This window comes from Schistocerca gregaria, chromosome 6 (assembly GCF_023897955.1).
Source record: "Schistocerca gregaria isolate iqSchGreg1 chromosome 6, iqSchGreg1.2, whole genome shotgun sequence".
Taxonomy (NCBI): Eukaryota; Metazoa; Arthropoda; class Insecta; order Orthoptera; family Acrididae; genus Schistocerca; species Schistocerca gregaria.
In genome coordinates, this window is record NC_064925.1 from 541,824,880 (window position 1) to 541,846,611 (window position 21,732).

At 39.6% G+C, this 21,732-nt stretch overlaps 1 protein-coding gene across 1 annotated transcript in view; it reads right to left on the bottom strand.

The window, feature by feature from the left end:
- LOC126278931 (dynein axonemal heavy chain 1-like) overlaps positions 1–21,732 on the bottom strand; it is an 825,957-nt gene that overhangs the window by 396,439 nt on the left and 407,786 nt on the right. The window contains 2 exon segments of the mRNA XM_049979209.1: positions 8,337–8,705; positions 15,418–15,536. Coding sequence (XP_049835166.1) covers positions 8,337–8,705; positions 15,418–15,536 — 488 coding nt within the window.

A 21,732-nucleotide genomic window follows, 5' to 3' on the forward strand; every position in this document is an offset into this window, starting at 1 on the left:
ACAGGGAGCGAAAGGCTATTTATAATTTGTACAGAAACCAGATGACAGTAATAAGAGTCGAGGGGCATGAAAGGGAAGCAGTGGTTGGGAAAGGAGTGAGACAGGGTTGTAGCCTCTCCCCGATGTTATTCAATCTGTATATTGAGCAAGCAGTAAAGGAAACAAAAGAAAAATTTGGAGTAGGTATTAAAATTCATGGAGACGAAGTAAAAACTTTGAGGTTCGCCGATGACATTGTAATTCTGTCAGAGACAGCAAAGGACTTGGAAGAGCAGTTGAACGGAATGGACAGTGTCTTGAAAGGAGGATATAAGATGAACATTAACAAAAGCAAAACGAGGATAATGGAATGTAGTCAAATTAAATCGGGTGATGCTGAGGGAATTAGATTAGGAAATGAGACACTTAAAGTAGTAAAGGAGTTTTGCTATTTAGGAAGTAAAATAACTGATGATGGTCGAAGTAGAGAGGATATAAAATGTAGACTGGCAAAGGCAAGGAAAGCGTTTCTGAAGAAGAGAAATTTGTTAACATCGAATATAGATTTATGTATCAGGAAGTCGTTTCTGAAAGTATTTGTTTGGAGTGTAGCCATGTATGGAAGTGAAACATGGACGATAACTAGTTTGGACAAGAAGAGAATAGAAGCTTTCGAAATGTGGTGCTACAGAAGAATACTGAAGATAAGGTGGATAGATCACGTAACTAATGAGGAGGTATTGAATAGGATTGGGGAGAAGAGAAGTTTGTGGCACAACTTGACTAGAAGAAGGGATCGGTTGGTAGGACATGTTTTGAGGCATCAAGGGATCACAAATTTAGCATTGGAGGGCAGCGTGGAGGGTAAAAATCATAGAGGGAGACCGAGAGATGAGTACACTAAGCAGATTCAGAAGGATGTAGGTTGCAGTAGGTACTGGGAGATGAAGCAGCTTGCACAGGATAGAGTAGCATGGAGAGCTGCATCAAACCAGTCTCAGGACTGAAGACAACAACAACAACAACATGTGATCAGTTTCCTAACAACCTGAAATACTCACAAGTGAAAGCACTTCATAAAGAGGGTGAAAGATGTAATGTAGACACATCACTGATCATTTTTGTTGCTACTACTACTTCCAAAAGTTTTTGAGAAAGGAATGTTCAAGAGGATCAGGGCACACATCAGTACACAATCACAATATTCTGCAAGACTCATAATTTGGTTTCAGGTAACTGGTATACACAGAAAATTCAATGTATTCTTTTGTGTGTAAGGCACTATCAGGACTAAATGACATATTGGGAACAGTAGCTATTTTCTTTTATTTGATAAACCTTTTGACTGTGTAGACCAAGCAATACTTCTGCAACAGGTTGTTAACTGTAACAAAACACAAAGCATACTGTTTGTGACATGGAACTCTTGTAAAAGTGAAAGTCAAGTCAATCATTTTAAATTCTTAGGAATGAGGGTAGAAGTATCACATTTAACATTTTCTGTAGGAGCTGAATGTTCTGTCTTAACTGTAAGAATGATCTCCACTGTCCCTGAAATGCAAAGGCTTATTTATTTAGCTTATTTTCACTCTATTATCTTGTATGGTTTTATGGTTAGGGGAAATGCTGTGCACTCACTAAGTATATTCTTAACTTAGATTAGGGTGATCAGACAGATCTGTTGTGCCAGGCCATGAATGACATGCACGCTGTTGTTCAAGTGTCTTGGAATTCCAAATGTACCACACTTGTACATATATTCCCTCACAAGATTTGTTGTTGATGATACTGACTCATTCAGAACAAACTGCAACATTCATTCAGTGAAAGCTGTATGGAAAAACAATATGCACTTGGATAACACATTCTTAAGTACAGTATGGAAAGTGTGAACTATTCATTAGGTTTCATCAGTTAAGTTTCCAGCAGTACTGAAAAAATGGAGTAATAAACCCTAAGTATTCAAATCCAAGTTGAAATGTTCCTTGTGGCACACTATTCCTATTTAGCACAAAAGTTCGTTCCAGCAGCTGAAGACTTTTTAATGTGTTATTTATTCATATGCTCTCTCACAAATTTTTTAAAACTATTTCAATTACAAAAATTCTTATAAGCATACCATAAACTATGTACTAACTCATTCCATAGCCAATCAGCTGTCTTGAATAGTCCCACAGAACCTGACAGATAGACAATAAAAATAAACACATCAACTAATTTCTAGAGAGTAGTTTCTTCTGCACTTCAATAGATGGTGCATTGTTCAGCATCAAAGGTGCCAGTTAGTATTAATTCTTGGTAAATACTGACATTTGATAACTATGTTTCTCAAGGGAAGTGTCGCAGATGGGTATGTGACATGCAAGTTATTTATAAAAAGCATTTCAATTGAGAGATGGTAAGAAGGACTGAAACCTGTGACTGTGATGTGATCAAACAACTTCTAAGCTGTATTACCCAGAGAAATGGCTGCTATATGAAAAATGGTTGCTTGATAGTACCTTTGCGGAGGATGGCCAAGGGATTAGTCCTGTAAGCAACTGTCATTTCCTCATTGCAGACAGTGCACTTGATTTTCAGATATGAACCAAAAATTGGCACCCATGGATGTGCCATCATATCAACATCTGACAGAATTTGAGCAGAATTATTTTGTCTGTTCTCTATAAGTAAACACCTTTCACATAACAAATACCTTAAGAGATCCAGTATAAATATTCCTACAATGTGGTAGTTATGTCAAACTGCAATCAAATATTAAGTCACAAAATCTGAGTCCTTAACATCTAAGATGCTACCTTGAGTGCCAAAATTCTCCTGTTCGAATCAGTCTGTCAGAAATTCACTTATTTCTTACATGAAAAAACACTGTTTCTATGAGGACTGCATAATAATGTGAAGATATCCACAGAAGCCTTGTTACAAAATTGTTAAGGCTTTCGTGGCCACTTGTTGACAAACTGCCTATTAGCTTCTGTCTCGGGTTCTTTGGCCGACGTTCATCTAATGATTTTTCTGACGTTTCGCCAGCACGAGTGGCTGGCATTGTCAAAGCTTCACCCTCCATTGCTGGTGGTGAACTGGAGCCGAGCTCGCGGGCGCAGACTATATGTACCTGGCACGCCAATGTCTGAGGGCTTCTCCGTGGTCATTTCCAGTATGGTTCTCCTCTTGCTACCTGCGACAGTCGTTCGGTGCAGTACAGGAAGCCAGGATCCGTTTACCTTAAGGCTTTCCTCTTTCTTGTTCAAACTATTCATGTGTTTTTGTATTTCTACAGCTTCTCTGAACAAGTGTGTGTGATACTGCTTCTCTACAGCCAGAACTTCTATGTCGGCGAATTTTATGACGTGGTCAGTCTCATTCAGTGCGTCCTCTGCCATGGCTGATTTCTCCACCTGCTACAACCTGCAATGTTGCTTATGCTCTTTGATCCTGGTGTTAATGGATCGTCCCATCATTCCGACATAAACTTTTTCGCATGTGCATGGTATACTGTATATTCCCGACATTGCAAGTGGGTCTCTTTTCTCCTTCGCCGATCTAAGACACCCTTTGATCTTCCTTGTCAGTTTGAAAATCATCTTTATGCCATGTTTGCACAATATATGGCCAATTCTGTCCGTCACTCTGGGAATGTATGGCAGAAAAACCGTACCCGACATTTCTTTTTCTGGTTCCTTACTTTACCGAGTGTTTGGCCCTGTTACACTTCTAATATTGTTTGTGGAGTACCCATTGTTCTTCAGGACAGTTTCCAGGTGTTGCATTTCTCGTTTGAGCTCCACACCAAATTATCCAGGAGTAATCATTCAACAATGCTGTACAGTGCTGCCTGTAAAAGTAGAGAATACTTGAAATTTTGTGTGTGACTGGAATAGTAATACCCCCTTCACTTGCTAACATAAAGATGCCCTTTATAGAATCTCACAAGAAATGCATTCTGTCGATGCCAGGCACAGTGTTTTGAAAGTATACGACAATACTCCAAATGTCTGCACCTAGTGTTTCCTACATGAAAGTGTGTGTACGTTTCCTAAATTTTCTAAATTTGATCCAGAGTCAGCCTGTCTCAATCGTGAAGTGGCGTGTTAATGTGCACGGCTATCCAGATGGGTCATAATCGATATATGATTTCAGTGACATTCCTTTATCTATTACCCAGTAGGACTTCAGGCACCTATATCTTATAATCACTCATCCCCCATATACGGATATAAAATTAGTATTATCACAATTCAAGTAACTGATGGTAACTTATGATCGTGGACAAAAAATTGCATTTTGATGCATTTGTTACAAAAAAGAAGATATTATTGGCATTACACTAATGTCATAAATGGAATGAATTTCAGTGATCCGGTACTTCATATTGCAGATGATTAAAGGTCTAGATCAATATGTTCCATTGTTGCCCCTTAGGACATAGGCACTCCCAGGCACCCGTCTGCTCATTGGCGGGCAGATGCAGGTGGTGTAGACTACACTCCAGGCAGCCATAATGCACACATTCAGTGCATGTGAGTCTCTAAGCCACTCCTGCCTGTGCATTACAGTCACATGTTACATTTTCAGAAACTGAAACAAATGTTTGATCAAACTGGTATTTTTTCCAGTATATGATTGTCTAATACAAGTCTATGGACCAAAGCCCCAAATACATCTCTGAGATATCTCAAAGTGGCCGAGTGTCTGTGACAGCTTGGTGCTGGACCTCTTGCTGTGCACTTTGAATATCTTTTACATTAATGGATGGATTAATGTTGCTCACTATATAATTATTAGTCCAGTCATAATCCCACCAGTGCAACAATTATAGCCTGAAGGAGTAACTTACTTCCAGTAGCAGAAATCTCCAGCACTGTGTGATATTGGTAAAATTTGACTGAGCGAAAAAATGATGTTATGGAAAGTTACAAGTATATATAAATGCATTCATGAATAATTTGTCAATTTAAAAGACACGCAGATATTAAAATATGTCAAACAAAATTACGCTTAACTTAAAGAAAAGTTTTGTAGCCACAAGCTCCTGCTCGGCCCTTTACTTTAGCAAGTAAGGCTTACCTCCTGAAGAACATCTGGAGGTGGCACATCTGAGATGTAAAGACAACTCACAAATTCAATGGTGACCTATCAGGTTTAATTGTCATTAGAGACTGTAAAGGTTTCACCAACAAACAATTTTTTTGGCAGGTTTGACACTATGAGCAATGCTGACACCTCATTCAGGTGCGGCAGTTGAAGATGCACAGAATTGAATTTCCATATTAATTGTTCAAAAACAGGCAAAACATTTATGGTTAGACAATCTGACTTATAATCCCTCCACTGCAGTTTCACCATCCAAACCAAGCAACTCAGCTGCTTTATATACATCAAAGTTACTGTACAATCCACTTTTACCATTAAACTGAGAAACACTATCACTTTATGTGAAGGATACCTCCTAAGTTCATTTATTAAACCTTGGATTATTTGTCCTCTTATTCTGTCAAACTCTCTATTTTCAGCTTCCTCTTCAGGTTGGAGGTTATGGTACACTATGTGATTTTTTTGCATTAACTCAACTAAAGGTCATCCTTAACAAGCATTTATTTAAGAGTTTGTGTTGTGGAATTAATTTTATACCCTTTTTGCATTGCTGCAGTAATTGGACACAGATCACATGATTTATCTGATAATAAATCCATCAACAGAAAATTTGTTCTCAGGGAAGCTTATTATAAAGACTTGCCAATTTTCGACAATCTCTATTTCATAATTCATGCACTTCAGATTTTGCGTTTAAGAAGTGCATCATACAACTAAAAACTTTGAATACTGCAAATTAATCATCCTTCTCATTAGAAATCCAACATATATGACAGCTTTTTAACTTTCAGGTAAGCTGTGATGCATAAGGATGCCACGATGTTTTTAGGTTTTTCAGCTGTATGTGGTTTACTGAAAATTTTATTAAGTTCATCTAAGAAGCATTGAGAGCTATGAACAGAATTTATAACACTAAAAACCTGTTTATAAACAGGATTCATCCTACAGTGTACACTAATCAGGTGTGGGTATATGTTTCTCCAAATTCTAGCTGCAGCACTTTCTTTTTTACCAGCAAACTTGCAGCTCCATCTGAACCAAATTCTATAGATATTTCCTTAAACATTTCCATGCCTATGCCATCTTCTCAGAAAGCTTGGATAATTTTCTTCAAGGAACTCTGTGCCAGCATTTTCCATTGATACTGTTTCACAAAAACAGTAGAATGTATTATTTTTTTATTCGTGTATGTAAACTCAAGTGTTTTTCAGAAAAATTATCAGTTGACACGTCTACGAAAATGGGAAAAAGGTCAGCCAGTTTTTAAAAAAAATAGCTAATTTTAAAAGAAATTGTTCCACAATACAATTAGTCATTGTTGCTGAGATGTTACCTGTATGAAGATGGGTTCCCATGTCTACAACATTTGTAATTGGTAGCTGTATAAGATCCTGATAGTAATGAAAACCACACTTTCTTTTTGTAGCCACAAACTGATTACAACACTGTAACAGTTGCATCTTACTTTTTCCTTCCTGTTTGTTAAAATAGCTCACAAGCATTTACTGTGAATGTAGAAACATGTATTTGCTTTCTGCATATTTTTTCCTGCAGTATACAATCCGAATAACACTTTTATTATGTTTATATATGGCATTAAGGTTCTTTTCCGTATTCTTCCTTGCTACACCATCTTTTGACCAGATGAATTTCTATTGTTTTACACACTTGCTGAGCATGTTTAACACAAGCACAGCAAAACATCACTAATGTGTTTTCTTCATTAATAGTAGTAAACATTAAACATGGTTGATTTTTCATCCAGGATGTTGAAAAGTTATTTCCTACTGCACTGTCACTCTTTGATGATGAAGGTTTATCTTTGTTGTTGCCTATAACTTTATCTAATTATAGGACAAATACTCCACCTCTGAGACTGCTTAATCACTTCTAGGTATTTGAATTATATTTTCCCACACATTTTCACTCACCAAATCTTGTCATACCACCATATCTAATGATGGTATATTGACATTAAAATTATCACATTTAAAGAACTGGATAATCAATCCACTTTTGGTACATTTCTTTGTGTCTGTTTTCAGTATTATCTCCTCTGTTTTCAGTAGATAGACTGACAACCACCATTTACAATTTCTGTCACTGATCACTATAGAGTTGCCAAGCACATAATCAAAACTGCCACTCTATACAAAACCACCACAGTGAATTCAATATTTCTAATCAATTGTTTCTGAGATTAAAAATTTAACTGATCTTCATGAAGTACAATGCATTATTATTAGTAATCTAATGAAAAATTGTTCTTGAAATGGAATTATTTTGGTGGTGTAAGTGTTGCTGTTTATCTCATTATAATTAACCCCCATCCCCCCTTTCAGGAATTTTGCTTGCTGGGCCCCAGTGGATATGCCAACAATGTACCTGGATGGTTCCCAGAACACAATAACCCAATTGGACTTTTCGCATCCTGTGCTTTAGTTCCATTAAAAATATATTGACAGAAATGAAGTATACTTACTTATAGAATACAGACAGTCACTGAAGTTTTAAATCTTTTGATGGAATATTAATTGGTGAAGAAATCATGTTCTCTATGCATTTCAGAGCAAGGTGAAATATTAATGAGAACTTTCACTGATACATTCATTCATTCATCATGTTCCACAGATTCCATCACGAAGGAGTACTTTTTTGGATGTAGAATGGGTCAAGGTATATATTAACAAACTAGGAATTACATTGTTCTGATTTCTTGTAAGATTCAATAAAGGGCATCTTTATGTTAGCAAGTAAAGGAGGTATTAGTGTTCCAATCACACACAAAATTTCAAGTATTCTCTACTTTTACAGGCAACACTGTACAGCATTGTTGTATGATTAGCTCCTGGATAATTTTGTGTAGAGCTCAAATTTTGAGCCTTGTGACATAAAATTTACATGTTTCTACATAGTGGTGTGCAAAATAACTACAGAGCGAGATGGTGCACTGGTTAGCACACTGGATTCACATTCGGTAGGATGATGGTTCAGACCCCGAGTCCAGCCATCCGGATTTAGGTTTTTTGCGATTTCCCTAAATCCCTTCAGGCAAATGATGGGAGGTTCCTTAGAAAGAGTACAGCTGACTTCCTTCCCCATCCTTCCCTATCTGATGGGACTGATGATCTCGCTATTTGGTTCCCTTCACCCAAATCAATCACCCAACCAACTAGCTAACAAAATAAGTAAAACACACATACAGATTTACTACAAAATATTTCCATGTAAGCAATTACTATCACCATCATTTCAAGACCTACCTCCAAAATCCATCCACTGTCGCAATAGTTCAATAGGTGGTTGTGCCCCAAATGTTTCCAGGGCTGGCATATTAAGGTCATCGATAAAGAAAACAAGTCGCTTCAATAGTGGTGGCCCAAAAACACCTTTTCGCCTCCTGTCCAATTTTGAGTCTATCAGATCTTGTGTCTGGTTGGCTGATGTCCGTGCTGAGAAGGCCAGGAATTCACAAAGAAAGCGGCGATGCAAACCTCTTGAAAGTGTTGATGCTACTGTCACTGACTTTCCTGTTCCTGTAGGTCCCACACATAGAACCTGATGTTCACATGTTACCAGTATGGCTAACAATGCACTTGATCGAACATTGTCGATTGTAGGTACTTCAATGTCTGAAAATAAATATCCAATGTCATAATTAAAAGGTAAAATATTATAAAGGTAATTTAATTTACTAAAAACTGGAAAAGACTTTGATGCTTCTTAACTTTATTGATAATTGCACAAGCAAGATAAAATAATTGAATACTGTAATTCTGGAGGCCTGGTTTCTAAGTAGCCAATAACAAAATGTGATGGGCAGGAGGAGGTACACAAAAGAGAGCTAGCTAGTGGGGTAGAGAATTTAAAAAATTAGATTAATAGTTAATGCAGATGCATGTTGGTACTGCAAATATTTGAAAGCAAGAGGAATCTACAGTAATTATAATTTCTAAGGACATGTAGCTCTGATGCATGGATTAATGAGGGTCACATACTAATGGGTAAAATATTTCAGGGTGTATACATGGACAAGGACAAAAAATTTCTGGATTTCCTGGTTAAAAATACACTTTCTCCCAGGTAAAAATACACTTTTTCCATGTTCCTCGGCACTGTAAACCTCCTCAGTCCTTGGATGTTTATGGTTTTATATATCAACGTAGAATTTACTGGCACTTTAGAAAACGAAACTCAAGGGAGAAAAACATGTTTTGAAAGATCTTTGATGTGCAGCAACACGTATGCTGCCTATTTTCGTATTACGAAGGTATAAATTTGAATTCCACCAAACACTGCATATCACTTTACGAAGCATTGAAATCGAGTTTCCGATGCACATTTGTAAGCCAGTCACAGCTCATGTCACATGATCTCGCCAGGTGATGACAGCATATAGGACACATAATGCAGTCAGCCAATAGCAAGATCACTCTTAAATAGCGCAAAAACATAAATAAGAATAGTTAATGGTTTAAATTAATATACTTAGCATTCACTTATAATATTGGTCTCTAAGATTAATAAGCTGGAAGAGAAGTTAAGCTTCCACATATAATGTTGATCTTTTTTGCGCATGTTACACTTTAAGATACATCACACAAATGTGCTAGAAATAGATTCGTTTCAGCAGTTGCCAAAGAGTGCCAGATAACAAGTGTCACCGCACTTGCGCAGCTACGATGAAGCAGGAACCCTGTGTATTCGTTTGTGTAAAACATTAAGAGATCTTACATTATATCATAAAAGAAACAAGACATCAGAGGATATTTCAAGAGCGTTGGTATTTCGAGAACCATACTAAAATGCATAATTCGGCTTAAAATGCACATTCGTATGCACATTTTCTTGGAGTATCAGTACTGTATTATGTTTGGTTTTTTATTATGGCATAATGCCATACATGCACTTGAAATGTGGCGAACGTTTGAAACTAGCCAACAGTGTGAAATTAAACTCTTCTGTGGCATAGAGCGCCATAAATATCGATATTTGTTCATTGTGTAAGTGTGCTATCTTTGAGGAGAGGGCTTTGGGAAGGATGTTGGACGCTAAAGGAGTTAGCCTTCGGACTTGTATCTGTGTAGAAGCGATATGCTAATAAATCTATATCTGAGAGAATTCTAGTTGTTTACCTACAACTATACCTTATTCCCTCACTGGTGACCCCGTTTTTTGTGTAATATGCGTCCAAGTTACCGTCCAAAGGTTATTTATGGGCCTACTGCGTCGGGTTTCTTCCTGATCGCAAGGGCCTTTGTTCAACTCCAGACAATGGCCTTTCAGCACTCACCGCCGCCCAAATTTCAGCAAAATCTCTCCAGCACTCCTGCCATCGTAGTGGACATGCCGCAAGACTTTTCAGAATCCTTCAGCCAGAACATGCAGTGGAATTCATCGATTGCCGCCAGTTTCTTCCAACCGCCAACGGTTGCAGACTCTGGCTTTGTTAGCCTAGACCTTCCCATGTGTTCTCCACAGAGTGTTGTTCGGAACATTCCTACTCCTGTGTCAAACGCACAATTCAATACAGTTCGTGGCGTCGAGTGAAGTTTTGCTACTTTGGAAAATCCAGTAGTAAGTTCAAACTCGAATCAGTTCCCGCCACGTGTGTATCCTTCCACACCAGCTAATGAACAGGTGCTCAATGCTCGCTAAACAGCAAATATCACACCGAGTGTGCATCCTAGTGGACGTGTGTGGGATCCTTGTGTTGCTTCTAATCAAGTCAACAATTCTGTGCTGGACAGTAATTACTCGGACATCTACAACCAGTCCCACCACTCACAGTTGAGTGACTACAGTATGCATAAGGTACATACACCGGTGTACTTAATTACTCGTGGCTTCTCTCCGAGCTACCACATCAATGAGAATCCACATCTTGACTGCGATCATCACACTGTTCGAGCGTCCGTCGCTTCTCAGCCGCCCCCCCCCCTCCCTCCCCCATCAAGTAAATTTCGCGATTCCCGCATTACGGGACGCCATTAATTCGGACTTGCTATCTTCTGCATGCTCTACTTCCGTCCAAAGTAATAGGCGCACCTCCGCAGTTACTGCAGGGCCGAATCTGCCGAAACTACCAGACTTCGAACCCGCTCACCTGGAGTTCTGGTTTAACCTAGTTGAGCAAACATTCAATGTCTGTGCTTTGGATGATGACGCACGCTTTGCCTGCCTCATGAACCATCTTTACAACCGCATCGATTTATTTTACGATCTGGTCAAAGCACCCCCCCTAGCAGGGAACTATGCTGTGGCGAAACAGACGATACTGGAGCGCGTCTTGAAAACCAGGAGAGAAAATGTGCGACAGCTCATCTACAAAGAGTGTCTCGGCGACAGGTCTCCGTCTCAGCTGTGGCAGTGCACCTGTCTTCTCGTCGACGAGCAAGTTATGCCTGATGACACGCTCGCAGAAATTTGGACTGAAAAGCTGCCTTTGCCTGTCCAGACTGCAATCTCTGCGTATGAAGATAGGCCAGTAAATGAACGTTTACACGCCACCGACAGAGCATACTCCGCCAGGCAACGTGAGCTCCATGCACTGCATTCTGGACGTGACCGCACTAAGACACTTTCTGACATCACGCCCTTGTCTGGTGCTGCTAATAACAAGTTTGTTAAACTAGCCGCCCTGCCTGCACCTCCATCACCTAGCAACTACCCACAGCACAGGCTCATTCAAACTTACTGTTTCTTCCACGCAAGATTAGGGGAGCAAGCTCGCAAATGCCAGTCACAGTGTCCTTACCCAAACTCCAACCGCAGGTAGGCTATGGTGCCACCTCCTGCGATGTAAGCAACGGGCACCATCCAACATTGCACTCCGTTTCGGACAACAACAGTAAGTGTGGTCGAGTCTTTATGTTCGTGATTTACAATCAGGTGTACATTTTCTGGTAGACACTGGCGCAGACGTCTCTTTGCTGTAGGTTCACACAATAAAGTGCAACCACACAAAACAATACTTCATGCAGTGAACTTGTCTATGCTACAGTGTTCGGTTTCTACTTTGTATACAGTGAAACTTTCGCCCGAGTGCAAGCTGGAGTGAACGTTTTTAGTGTCAACAATTGAAGAACCTATTCTCGGAATTGATTTCCTCAAGCACAATAAGTTGTCACTAGATTTTGTGCAAAATACTGTGTTTTACCCCCCCCCCCCCCCTCCCCTTAACAAACATATTCCTTTCGCTCCGCCGAGTGACATTTCGGCTAACACCAAACAGGTGTGCTGTGCTAAGAAGTATTTAAACCTATCCTTGGAGCTGCAATCTTGGACAAACAAGTGGCTAGTAGAGTGAGCCAAGTCTTCGAAGTTGTGGATGGAACATATGGAAATACTGCTGCATCTCCGCAACATACACCACGAGTTGGCCTCCACACAACAACGCCTCGCGGTACTACAAGGACACGATTCGTCCGCTACAGACAAGGTTAGTCCGTGCCAATCTGGTGTTCCTGTGCCCGCGCACGTTAACGGCAATGTTGTGAACTCTGTAAACTGTTTCACCACCCCCTTTTGTAATGACAGTGTATGCCCGAGTGCTCATGCTCCTCGCGTTCAGAATGGACAATTAACATCCCAAGCTCGTGGCAATGAACTATGGCCATCTGCTGTTCGGCCACACCCACTCGTGCCTACAGCGCTCATAGCGGCACGGCCTGCTACCAAGAACCAGTGTACCAACCTCGCCCATGTTAACACGCGTGCGGCCTTTACACAGCCTACGAGCAATTGGCACACCAGTACTTTCATGCCCTCAGCACCATAGCTTTGCCCGTCCGCCACTGCCTGCTCCGCTTCATGGACATATGACTGTCATGCCGCACCATGTATTGCACTAGTCACTAATGGCTGTTTTGCCAACTCGCGCGCGCACACACACACACACACACACACACACACACACACACACACACACACATATATCCATCCGTACATACACAGACACAAGCAGACATATTTAAAGGCAAAGAGTATGGGCAGAGATGTAAGTCAAAGCGGAAGTGTGGAGGCAAAGATGATGTTGAATGACAGGTGAGGTATGAGTGTCGGCAATTTGAAACTAGCAGAGATTGAGGCCTGGTGGATAACGAGAAGAGAGGATATATTGAAGGGCAAGTTCCCATCTCCGGAGTTCGGATAGGTTGGTGTTGGTGGGAAGTATCCAGATAACTCGGAAGGTGTAACACTGTGCCAAGATGTGCTGGCCATGCACCAAGGCATGTTCAGCCACAGGGTGATCCTTATTACCAACAAACACTGTCTGCCTGAGTCCATTCATGCGAATGGACAGTTTGTAGCTGGTCATTTTCACATAGAAAGCGTCACAGTGTAGGCAGGTCAGTTGGTAAATGACGTGGGTGCTTTCACACGTGGCTCTGCCTTTGATCGTGTACACCTTCCGGGTTACAGGACTGGAGTAGGTAGTGGTGGGAGGGTGCATAGGACAGGTTTTACACCGGGGACGGTTGCAAGGGAAGGAGCAAGAGGGTAGGGAAGGTGGTCTGGGGATATCATAGGGATGAAACAAGAGGTTATGAACGTTAGGTGGACGGCAGAAAGACACTCTTGGTGGAGTGGGGAGGATTTCATGAAGGATGGATCTCATTTCAGGGCAGGATTTGAGGAAGACGTATCCCTGCTGGAAGGCCACATTCAGAGTCTGATACAGTCCCAGAAAGTATCCTGTCACAAGTGGGGCACTTTTGGGGTTCTTCTGTGAGAGGTTCTGGGTTTGAGGGGATGAGGAAGTGGCTCTGGTTATCTGCTTCTGTACCAGGTCGAGAGGGTAGTTGCGGAATGCGAAAGCTGTTTTCAGGTTGTTGGTGTAATGGACCAGGGATTCAGGACTGGAGCAGATTCGTATGCCACGAAGGCCTAGGCTGTAGGGAAGGGACCGTTTGATATAGAATGGGTGGCAGCTGTCATAATGGAGGTACTGTTGCTTGTTGGTGGGTTTGATGTGGACGGATGTGTGATGCTGGCCATTGGACAGCTGGAGGTCAACGTCAAGGAAAGTGGCATGGGATTTGGAGTAGGACCAGGTGAATCTGATGGAACCAAAGGAGTTGAGGTTGGAGAGGAAATTCTGGAGTTGTTCTTCACTGTGAGTCCAGATCATGAAGATGTCATCAATAAATCTGTACCAAACTTTGGGTTGGCAGGCTTGGGTAACCAAGAAGGCTTCCTCTAAGCAACCCATAAATAGGTTGGCATACGAGGGGGCCATCCTGGTACCCATGCCTGTTTCTTTTGATAGAAAAACGTGTTATATAACAACATGTGTTGTGTTGTGTCGTGAATCAATTTCAAACAGTAACATATGAGCTGTAATAATCTTAAAAATACATAAAATAGACATAAGATGCAAAAACTGTTTTCTGGTGAGGTTTAGTATATGCTTCTCATCCTGTCCAGTAATTCCCCCTGACACAGGGTTCTGAGTGGCTTTTCTGAACTCTACCCCCTTCCCTTCACCCCCCCTTTCTTCACCTTCAACCATTCTGCCAGAAGAACAGGCTGATGGCTCTGAAAGCTTGCATTCATAATGTTATTTGTATGTCTGTTCTCCTGCCACCACTTGGTGAATAGATTTTTTATCTAACCAAAACATTTTCAAAAATTGAGTGTTTTTGTTGAAAAATTGTTTTCTATAACATTTGTTTCCCAAAAACATTACTGCATTAATATCATATCTAATGTTTGCGAAATCCATCAATCTGATGACATCATGCAAAAACATATACTGAATCATATTTCTTTCGGCTTCTAAGGTGCTCTCAAGATTTTCCATATTCTATAGACTATAACACAATTTGGACATTTTACATAAATTTTTAATGTATCAAATATGTTTGTTTGTGAATACATAACAACATTTCATGGCACCACCTCAGCAGGGTAGCAAGCACTAGATAGTAGAAATAATCATGGAAGAATATAAGAAGAACAGTTGAAGTGGGTCATTAGAGTTACATTGGGTTAGAAATTGCGGAGGAGGGTGGGGATAAGTAAGTGGTGGAGTAAGGGTGGGGAACAAAGCTTTTTTATGACTGGTAGGTAGGAGTTACCAAGTTAGTCTGTCAGCTCTGAAGCACAAAGCGTCCAAAACTACAAGTTCAATCTTGTCTATATGCCAGTCTATTGGCTGATACATATCTTAACTGTACAGTGACCTCACTCTTTCCATTGACTGTGAAATGCATCATAGAGTGCATGTGAAACTATACATAGGGACAATGTATTTCATTCTACATTCATCACAAGTCACCTGGAGATATTTATATTATCAGAATAATGGTTACAAGTTGTAAATAATTACATCAAACATACCTTCAAATTTCGTCTCGGGACCAATTATATACTCTTCTACACCAGTCAACCAGTGTTGCCACATAGGAACAGATGGTTCACCATCTGGAGTTGTGTCTGTGAAACCACCGTCATGAAGTCTGCAGGAAGCATAAGAAATATTTAAGAATAATCTGAATAAAATCTACTACTCATTTTTTCTTATTATGGGGCAAAAAATGTACCTCTTCCTTAATGGTGTTATGTGGATATAAAATTTTTATTGCACAATACTAAATATCACATTTGTTATAAAAATTTAGAAATACAGCCACTATTGCTACTTCCAACATGTTATGTCCTGTTATCATTTTATGATTATTTAATTTTTTTTTCTACTTCTTCTACTTATGTTCCAAACTATAACTGCTTATTTTTTCTACTTTTCTACAAATCTTCCAAATCAAAGTTGCAACTGTTGGGACATATCAGTAAACATTACGCCTTGCTGAAGCAAGTAAATATGTAATGTATGAACTGTGTCTTCAGTTGAATTTAAAAAAATTCTACATTGCGCTGAGAATAAAAAGGTATACTATGCTTACCACAAAATTAGAAGTTTAGTAACTGATGAGCATAGGTATCTAATTAAAACAGTAATTTCACAGTGTCATTGAATAAATCATCTTTTACACATACAGACATATTCTAAATGGTAAATTATCTTTGTCCTTGGCTATTCAGCTGTGTGTCCTGTAGATTCATTTTTGAAAGAATTTATACAGTTCAGAGATGGATGCAGTCAGTAGCATACTCAAGCAATGGTTGAATATCTGCAACTGAGCTTGCTTTGGTGCAGTGATGAGTTTAGTTTCAGATGAAATAAACACTGCATAATCTGAAATGTACGACACTTCTTTTCATCTGTTCTAGTTCAGTGGCAGTATTCAGGGAAGACCTCAGTGTGCTGGATAAATCTTTGAAACATTTTGAAATTAACTGGCTGACTGTGGATTCCTTGACATCCGCTGTGTTAGATATAAATCTATCACCCAACTGAAACACAAAAAATATGTATACTTGGTTTTCCCACTTGTGCATATGGTCCCTTAACCACTTCGGCTATCCATGAATGTTCCCTGGACTGACCCAAATTTCGGCTATCACACTGTCTACAGCCTTAGATTCTGGTCCATTAAATTCATCACCTAACACTCCAACATCATTTGAATTCCCACAACACAGAGAACAACAATGAGGAACATAGACCAATGTTGTTATCGTCATGTGCCTGCCTCATCTTGTAATACTTACATGCATATCTGAAAGAACAGACACAGCTGATGATCCAAAGCTGCACAAAATAATTTTGAAGTATTTCATGCAGCTGATGATGAAAGGAGAAGCTCTAATATGTTACATTGTTGCTTTTTTCTAAATGATAATTTATTGTTAATTCTTCATGGTTCCTTGGGAGCATGTGGTTAAAAAAGATTAATCAACTCCACCGGGCTGTATAATATTGCAAACTTATGTTGGGTTACATGTTAGCTATCTTTTCCAGAAAATGAATGAATCTGCCAATGACAAGAAGCTTGTGGTCACATCAGTCCCTGTGCATGTAGCCGACACAACAGACAGAAGATGAATTGCTGATTTACCAGAGTGTCTTCATTATAGATAGAGAGTTTTGTTAGATATTCTTTGCATTTCCTTGCTTTTTCACAACTTAGTGTGTGTGCAATAAAAAGAACATACTGACTAATCGTCATGTCTGCAGATTTTATATGGGCATTATTTCTTGTTGACAAATTACTCATAGTGGTGACCCTGAAGTGAGCCTTTAAGAGGAAATTTGGAACAGAAAATTGTCTCCCCACCACCACCATTACCTCCCCTCTTGTGATAGTAATGAATGCAACATCACAAATGCCAGAGACTGAATTTAAAATGGAAGAAACCATGTCTTCAGCTATGCTGAAACATGCATCCATTGACAAAATGAGCAAGAAGTGTATTCCACAACCTGTTAGGGTCATATTCAACTTCTGCTGTTTGGGCCTAATCATCCACAGATGTGATTCATGCACACAGAGTGCATCTTTCCACAACATGGCACCAGCCATGACAGGTATGTAATTTCAGTTGCACATTTGGAGGGAGCAGTGATAGAAGAAACTGAAGGTATTCTATCACAATACTGCTACACCTCACTTAAGCAAGCACAGATGCAATGCTACACATTTTTGCCAGGGATTCAGCAGCAGAAAGCTTTTAATGATGAACAGCTAGAACAACAGCTCCTCATCTCAAATGTTGTGAGTTTTATATGCTTTAGCAGGTCCTGATCTGCTGATCTGCTGCCTGAACAGTTACTATGTGTGCTAAGGCTTCGTAAATTACCAGCTAGTATTTGTACAGCCAGAACAACACAAGATTTGTCATTGCAGGCCCTGGCACAGATGGCTGACGCAGTAGCGAATGCCCTGTCTGAAATTTCTAAATGCGCTAAAATTGAGAGCACAACACTCCTCTCATTGAAGTACATTGAAGCAGCAAGTGCTGTAACTAGCACTTAAACATGTGATGAGTGTGATCCTCCTGTGTGAGAATTGTAGAAGAATACAAAGGCTGAAATGTAAAAGATTCTTGTAAACCTGTTTTAGTTCTGCTCTTTTAAATGCTTCAAATGCACAATTGGATTAAAAATAAGTAAGTTCCAAGACTTCTCTTTACTAGTGAAACCAGGTTATCTAGAGACAGTTCACATTCTTTCCAACATATCAACTTTTCTGTTCTTTATCTTTTAATATATCAGCTCTGGGAAATTCAAAATATTCTTCTGTTGAACATCACTGACAAGTAACTTTTCATTAGTCATTCTGAGTCAATGAACAATCCTGATGTAATGAATATATATATAAAAAAATTCCTGTTCACACATGAATCGAGTCAAACTCCATTTGCAAGTGAACTGCTCGAAGAACATGATTTATTACAGGGATACCAAGATGATCAACAGCATACAGGAACATAGCAGACAGGCTCACATTTCTATTTTACTCTTGACATTTATTGGAAAATAAATTTCAGTCTTTTTCCATCTGCATTTGTTTCTAGAAAATAAAAGAAATTTCTGCAGAAACATGTTTGACTGTCCTTTAATTCCACATCTAGCAACTGGCTTCTCTTGAAGTTGTATTGTATAAAGTTAGAGCGTACACAGCAAGTCTTTGTCAATAAAACAATGCTTTAGCATGTGCGTTTGGGCAGTAGCAGACAGCCTCCACATCAAATTCAGCTACATGGGTTCTTTCTGATGCAGCTTTCATCTTGATGATGTCTTTCATGGACCATGTGAAACACTTCTGATTTATGTGAGTGTCTTGCTGTGATTGGTGAATTTCTTACTCTGTGGTATTCGTATGAGAGAACTTATAGAACTTACAGCATCTATCATTCATAGCATATTTAGGTACATTGAAGGAAAGGTCAAGTTCTATATTAAATATGCTTTGATAGTAAGATTCCTTTTCAGAGGTGATATTTTTGCAAGTATTAGATTAGATTAGTTTTTTGTTCCATAGATCTGTACTGAAGAGATCCTCGTGGATGTGGACCATGTCACTTTCTTTTTAAGTATCCGAATGTCATACAGTAGATACATTTTTCACAGATTTAATTCTTGTGGCAAGTAAACTTCCTCTGAATTCTTCCTACCATAATGTGAAGAGAGGTTGGGAAAGTTTCTTATATGGTATCTAATTTTTTCTTTGGTAAAAGCTGATTTAGCCACTGCTAGTTTGTGCAGTTATTTTTATGTCTATAAATGATGCTGTGGTCATTCTGTTTGAACAAAATCTGGTGCATGAATGACATCATCAAATCAAAAATTGCAAGAAAGGAGGATGGACAATCATGAACCTTTCGAGCATCTTTGATTAAAAAGTTTATTTCTGAATTTTCTTCTGGTTGAGCCTATTACTTTGCTTCTCCACCTTTTCTAAAAGTGAACTCGACTTACAGCTGCTAGCTGTCTGTATCACCTAATTCCAAAACTCTTCATGAACTTTCAGTCTGTCACCCTCAGTGAAATTCAATCTGCATTTTCTGAAATATTTTGAGCAAATTATTATTATTATTATTATTATTATTTTGCTTTTTTGTTTAACTGACCATGCAGAGATATATTTGCCTTTGGAACAAAAATATGGTTTCCTCAGTTGATGTTTGCTTTTTCTGTCTCTTTTTTTCCATTTTTCTTTTTTTCCATTTTTTCGAGCTGTGCTACTCCTCTAGAAATTATGTTGACATCACAGCAGTAACGACTTGAATAACATATTACTAAAAATAGATTTATGTATTCCATGTATGTAATGTTGTAGACACTGATATTGCAAGTGCTGGTACGTTGGGATACAGGTTGCTCCATATTTTTTATGCATATCTCAAAATACAGTGAAAAAACAACATATCTGTAGACAAGCTGTTATGCCATTTAAAACTATGGTATTGCAAAGACAGCAAAAATGATTTGAAAGGCAATATGTTATTGTGACATTAAACTTTGTCGAGATGCTACACACTGGCTTCAGAGTGGTTAAAGATGAGAGTTCCAGTGTCTTTTAATTGAAAACATTGGTTTTCCAAGACTGTTGTGATACATATTCACAAAATGGCCAATTTTGTAGATAAAATCAAACAATGGAAACTCCTGGTCGGAATACCAACAACATTAGCAAAACGACTCAATGTAAAGATGACCCACTGAGTTGCAGATAGGTGCAATGAAAATACAGTTACAGATTAAAAGCTTTGGTCAAAGTATTCTTCAACAAATAAAACACACACACACACACACACACATTCACACAAATAGGTAAACCTCACACAACATGACTGTAACCACTGGCAACTCCGACCAGCTACCTGGTTGGAGCTGCAAGTAGTAATAGTCATGTGTATGTGAGGTGTACTTGCTTGTGTGAATGTGTGTTTTCTTTTATGAAGAAGGCTTTGACCGAAAGCCATAAATGTGTAACTCTTTTTGTTAAGCCCGTCTGCAACTCAATGAGTCACCTTTACAGTAAGTAGCAACCTATCCTTTTCCTAATATCATTAATTTTGTAGATATAAATAAAATAGAAAGAAACTTCCACATGGGAAAAATATATTAAAAACAAAGATTCCAAGACTTACCAAGCAGGAAAGCGCCAGTAGACAGGCAAAATAAAATAACACACAAACACACACACACAAAATTTCTAGCTTTCGCAACTAACGGTTGCTTCTTCAGGAAAGAGGGAAGGAGAGGGAAAGACGAAATGATGTGGGTTTCAAGGGAGAGGGTAAGGAGTCATTCCAATCCCGAGAGCAGAAAGACTTACCTTAGGGGGAAAAAAGGATAGGTATATACTCGCGCACGCACACACACACACACACACACACACACACACACACACACACACACACATCCATCCATCCATCCATACATATACAGACACAAGCAGACATATTTAAAGGCAAAGAGTTTGGTCAGAGATGTCAGTCGAGGCGGAAGTGCAGAGGCAAAGATGATGTTGAATGACAGGTGAGGTATGAGTGGCGGCAACTTGAAATTAGAGGAGATTGAGGCCTGGTGGAAAACGAGAAGAGAGGATATATTGAAGGGCAAGTTCCCATCTCCGGAGTTCGGATAGGTTGGTGTTGGTGTTGGTGGGAAGTATCCAGATAACCCGGACGGTGTAACACTGTGCCAAGATGTGCTGGCCGTGCACCAAGGCATGTTTAGCCACAGGGTGATCCTCATTACCAACAAACACTGTTTGCCTGTGTCCATTCATCTGGATACTTCCCACCAACACTCACATATCCGAACTCCGGAGATGGGAACTTGCCCTTCAATATATCCTCTCTTCTCGTTATCCACCAGGCCTCAATCTCCGCTAATTTCAAGTTGCCGCCACTCATACCTCACCTGTCATTCAACATCATCTTTGCCTCTGCACTTCCGCCTCGACTGACATCTCTGCCCAAACTCTTTGCCTTTAAATATGTCTGCTTGTGTCTGTATATGTATGGATGGATATGTGTGTGTGTGTGTGTGTGTGTGTGTGTGTGTGTGCGTGCGTGTGTGTGTGTGTGTGTGTGTGTGTGTGTGTGTGTGTGTGTGTGCGTGTGCGTGTGCGTGTGTGCGCGCGCGCGCGAGTATATACCTCTCCTTTTTTCCCTCTAAGGTAATTCTTTCTGCTCTCGGGATTGGAATGACTCCTTACCCTCTCCCTTAAAACCCACATCCTTTCGTCTTTCCCTCTCCTTCCCTCTTTCCTGATGAAGCAACCGTTGGTTGCGAAAGAT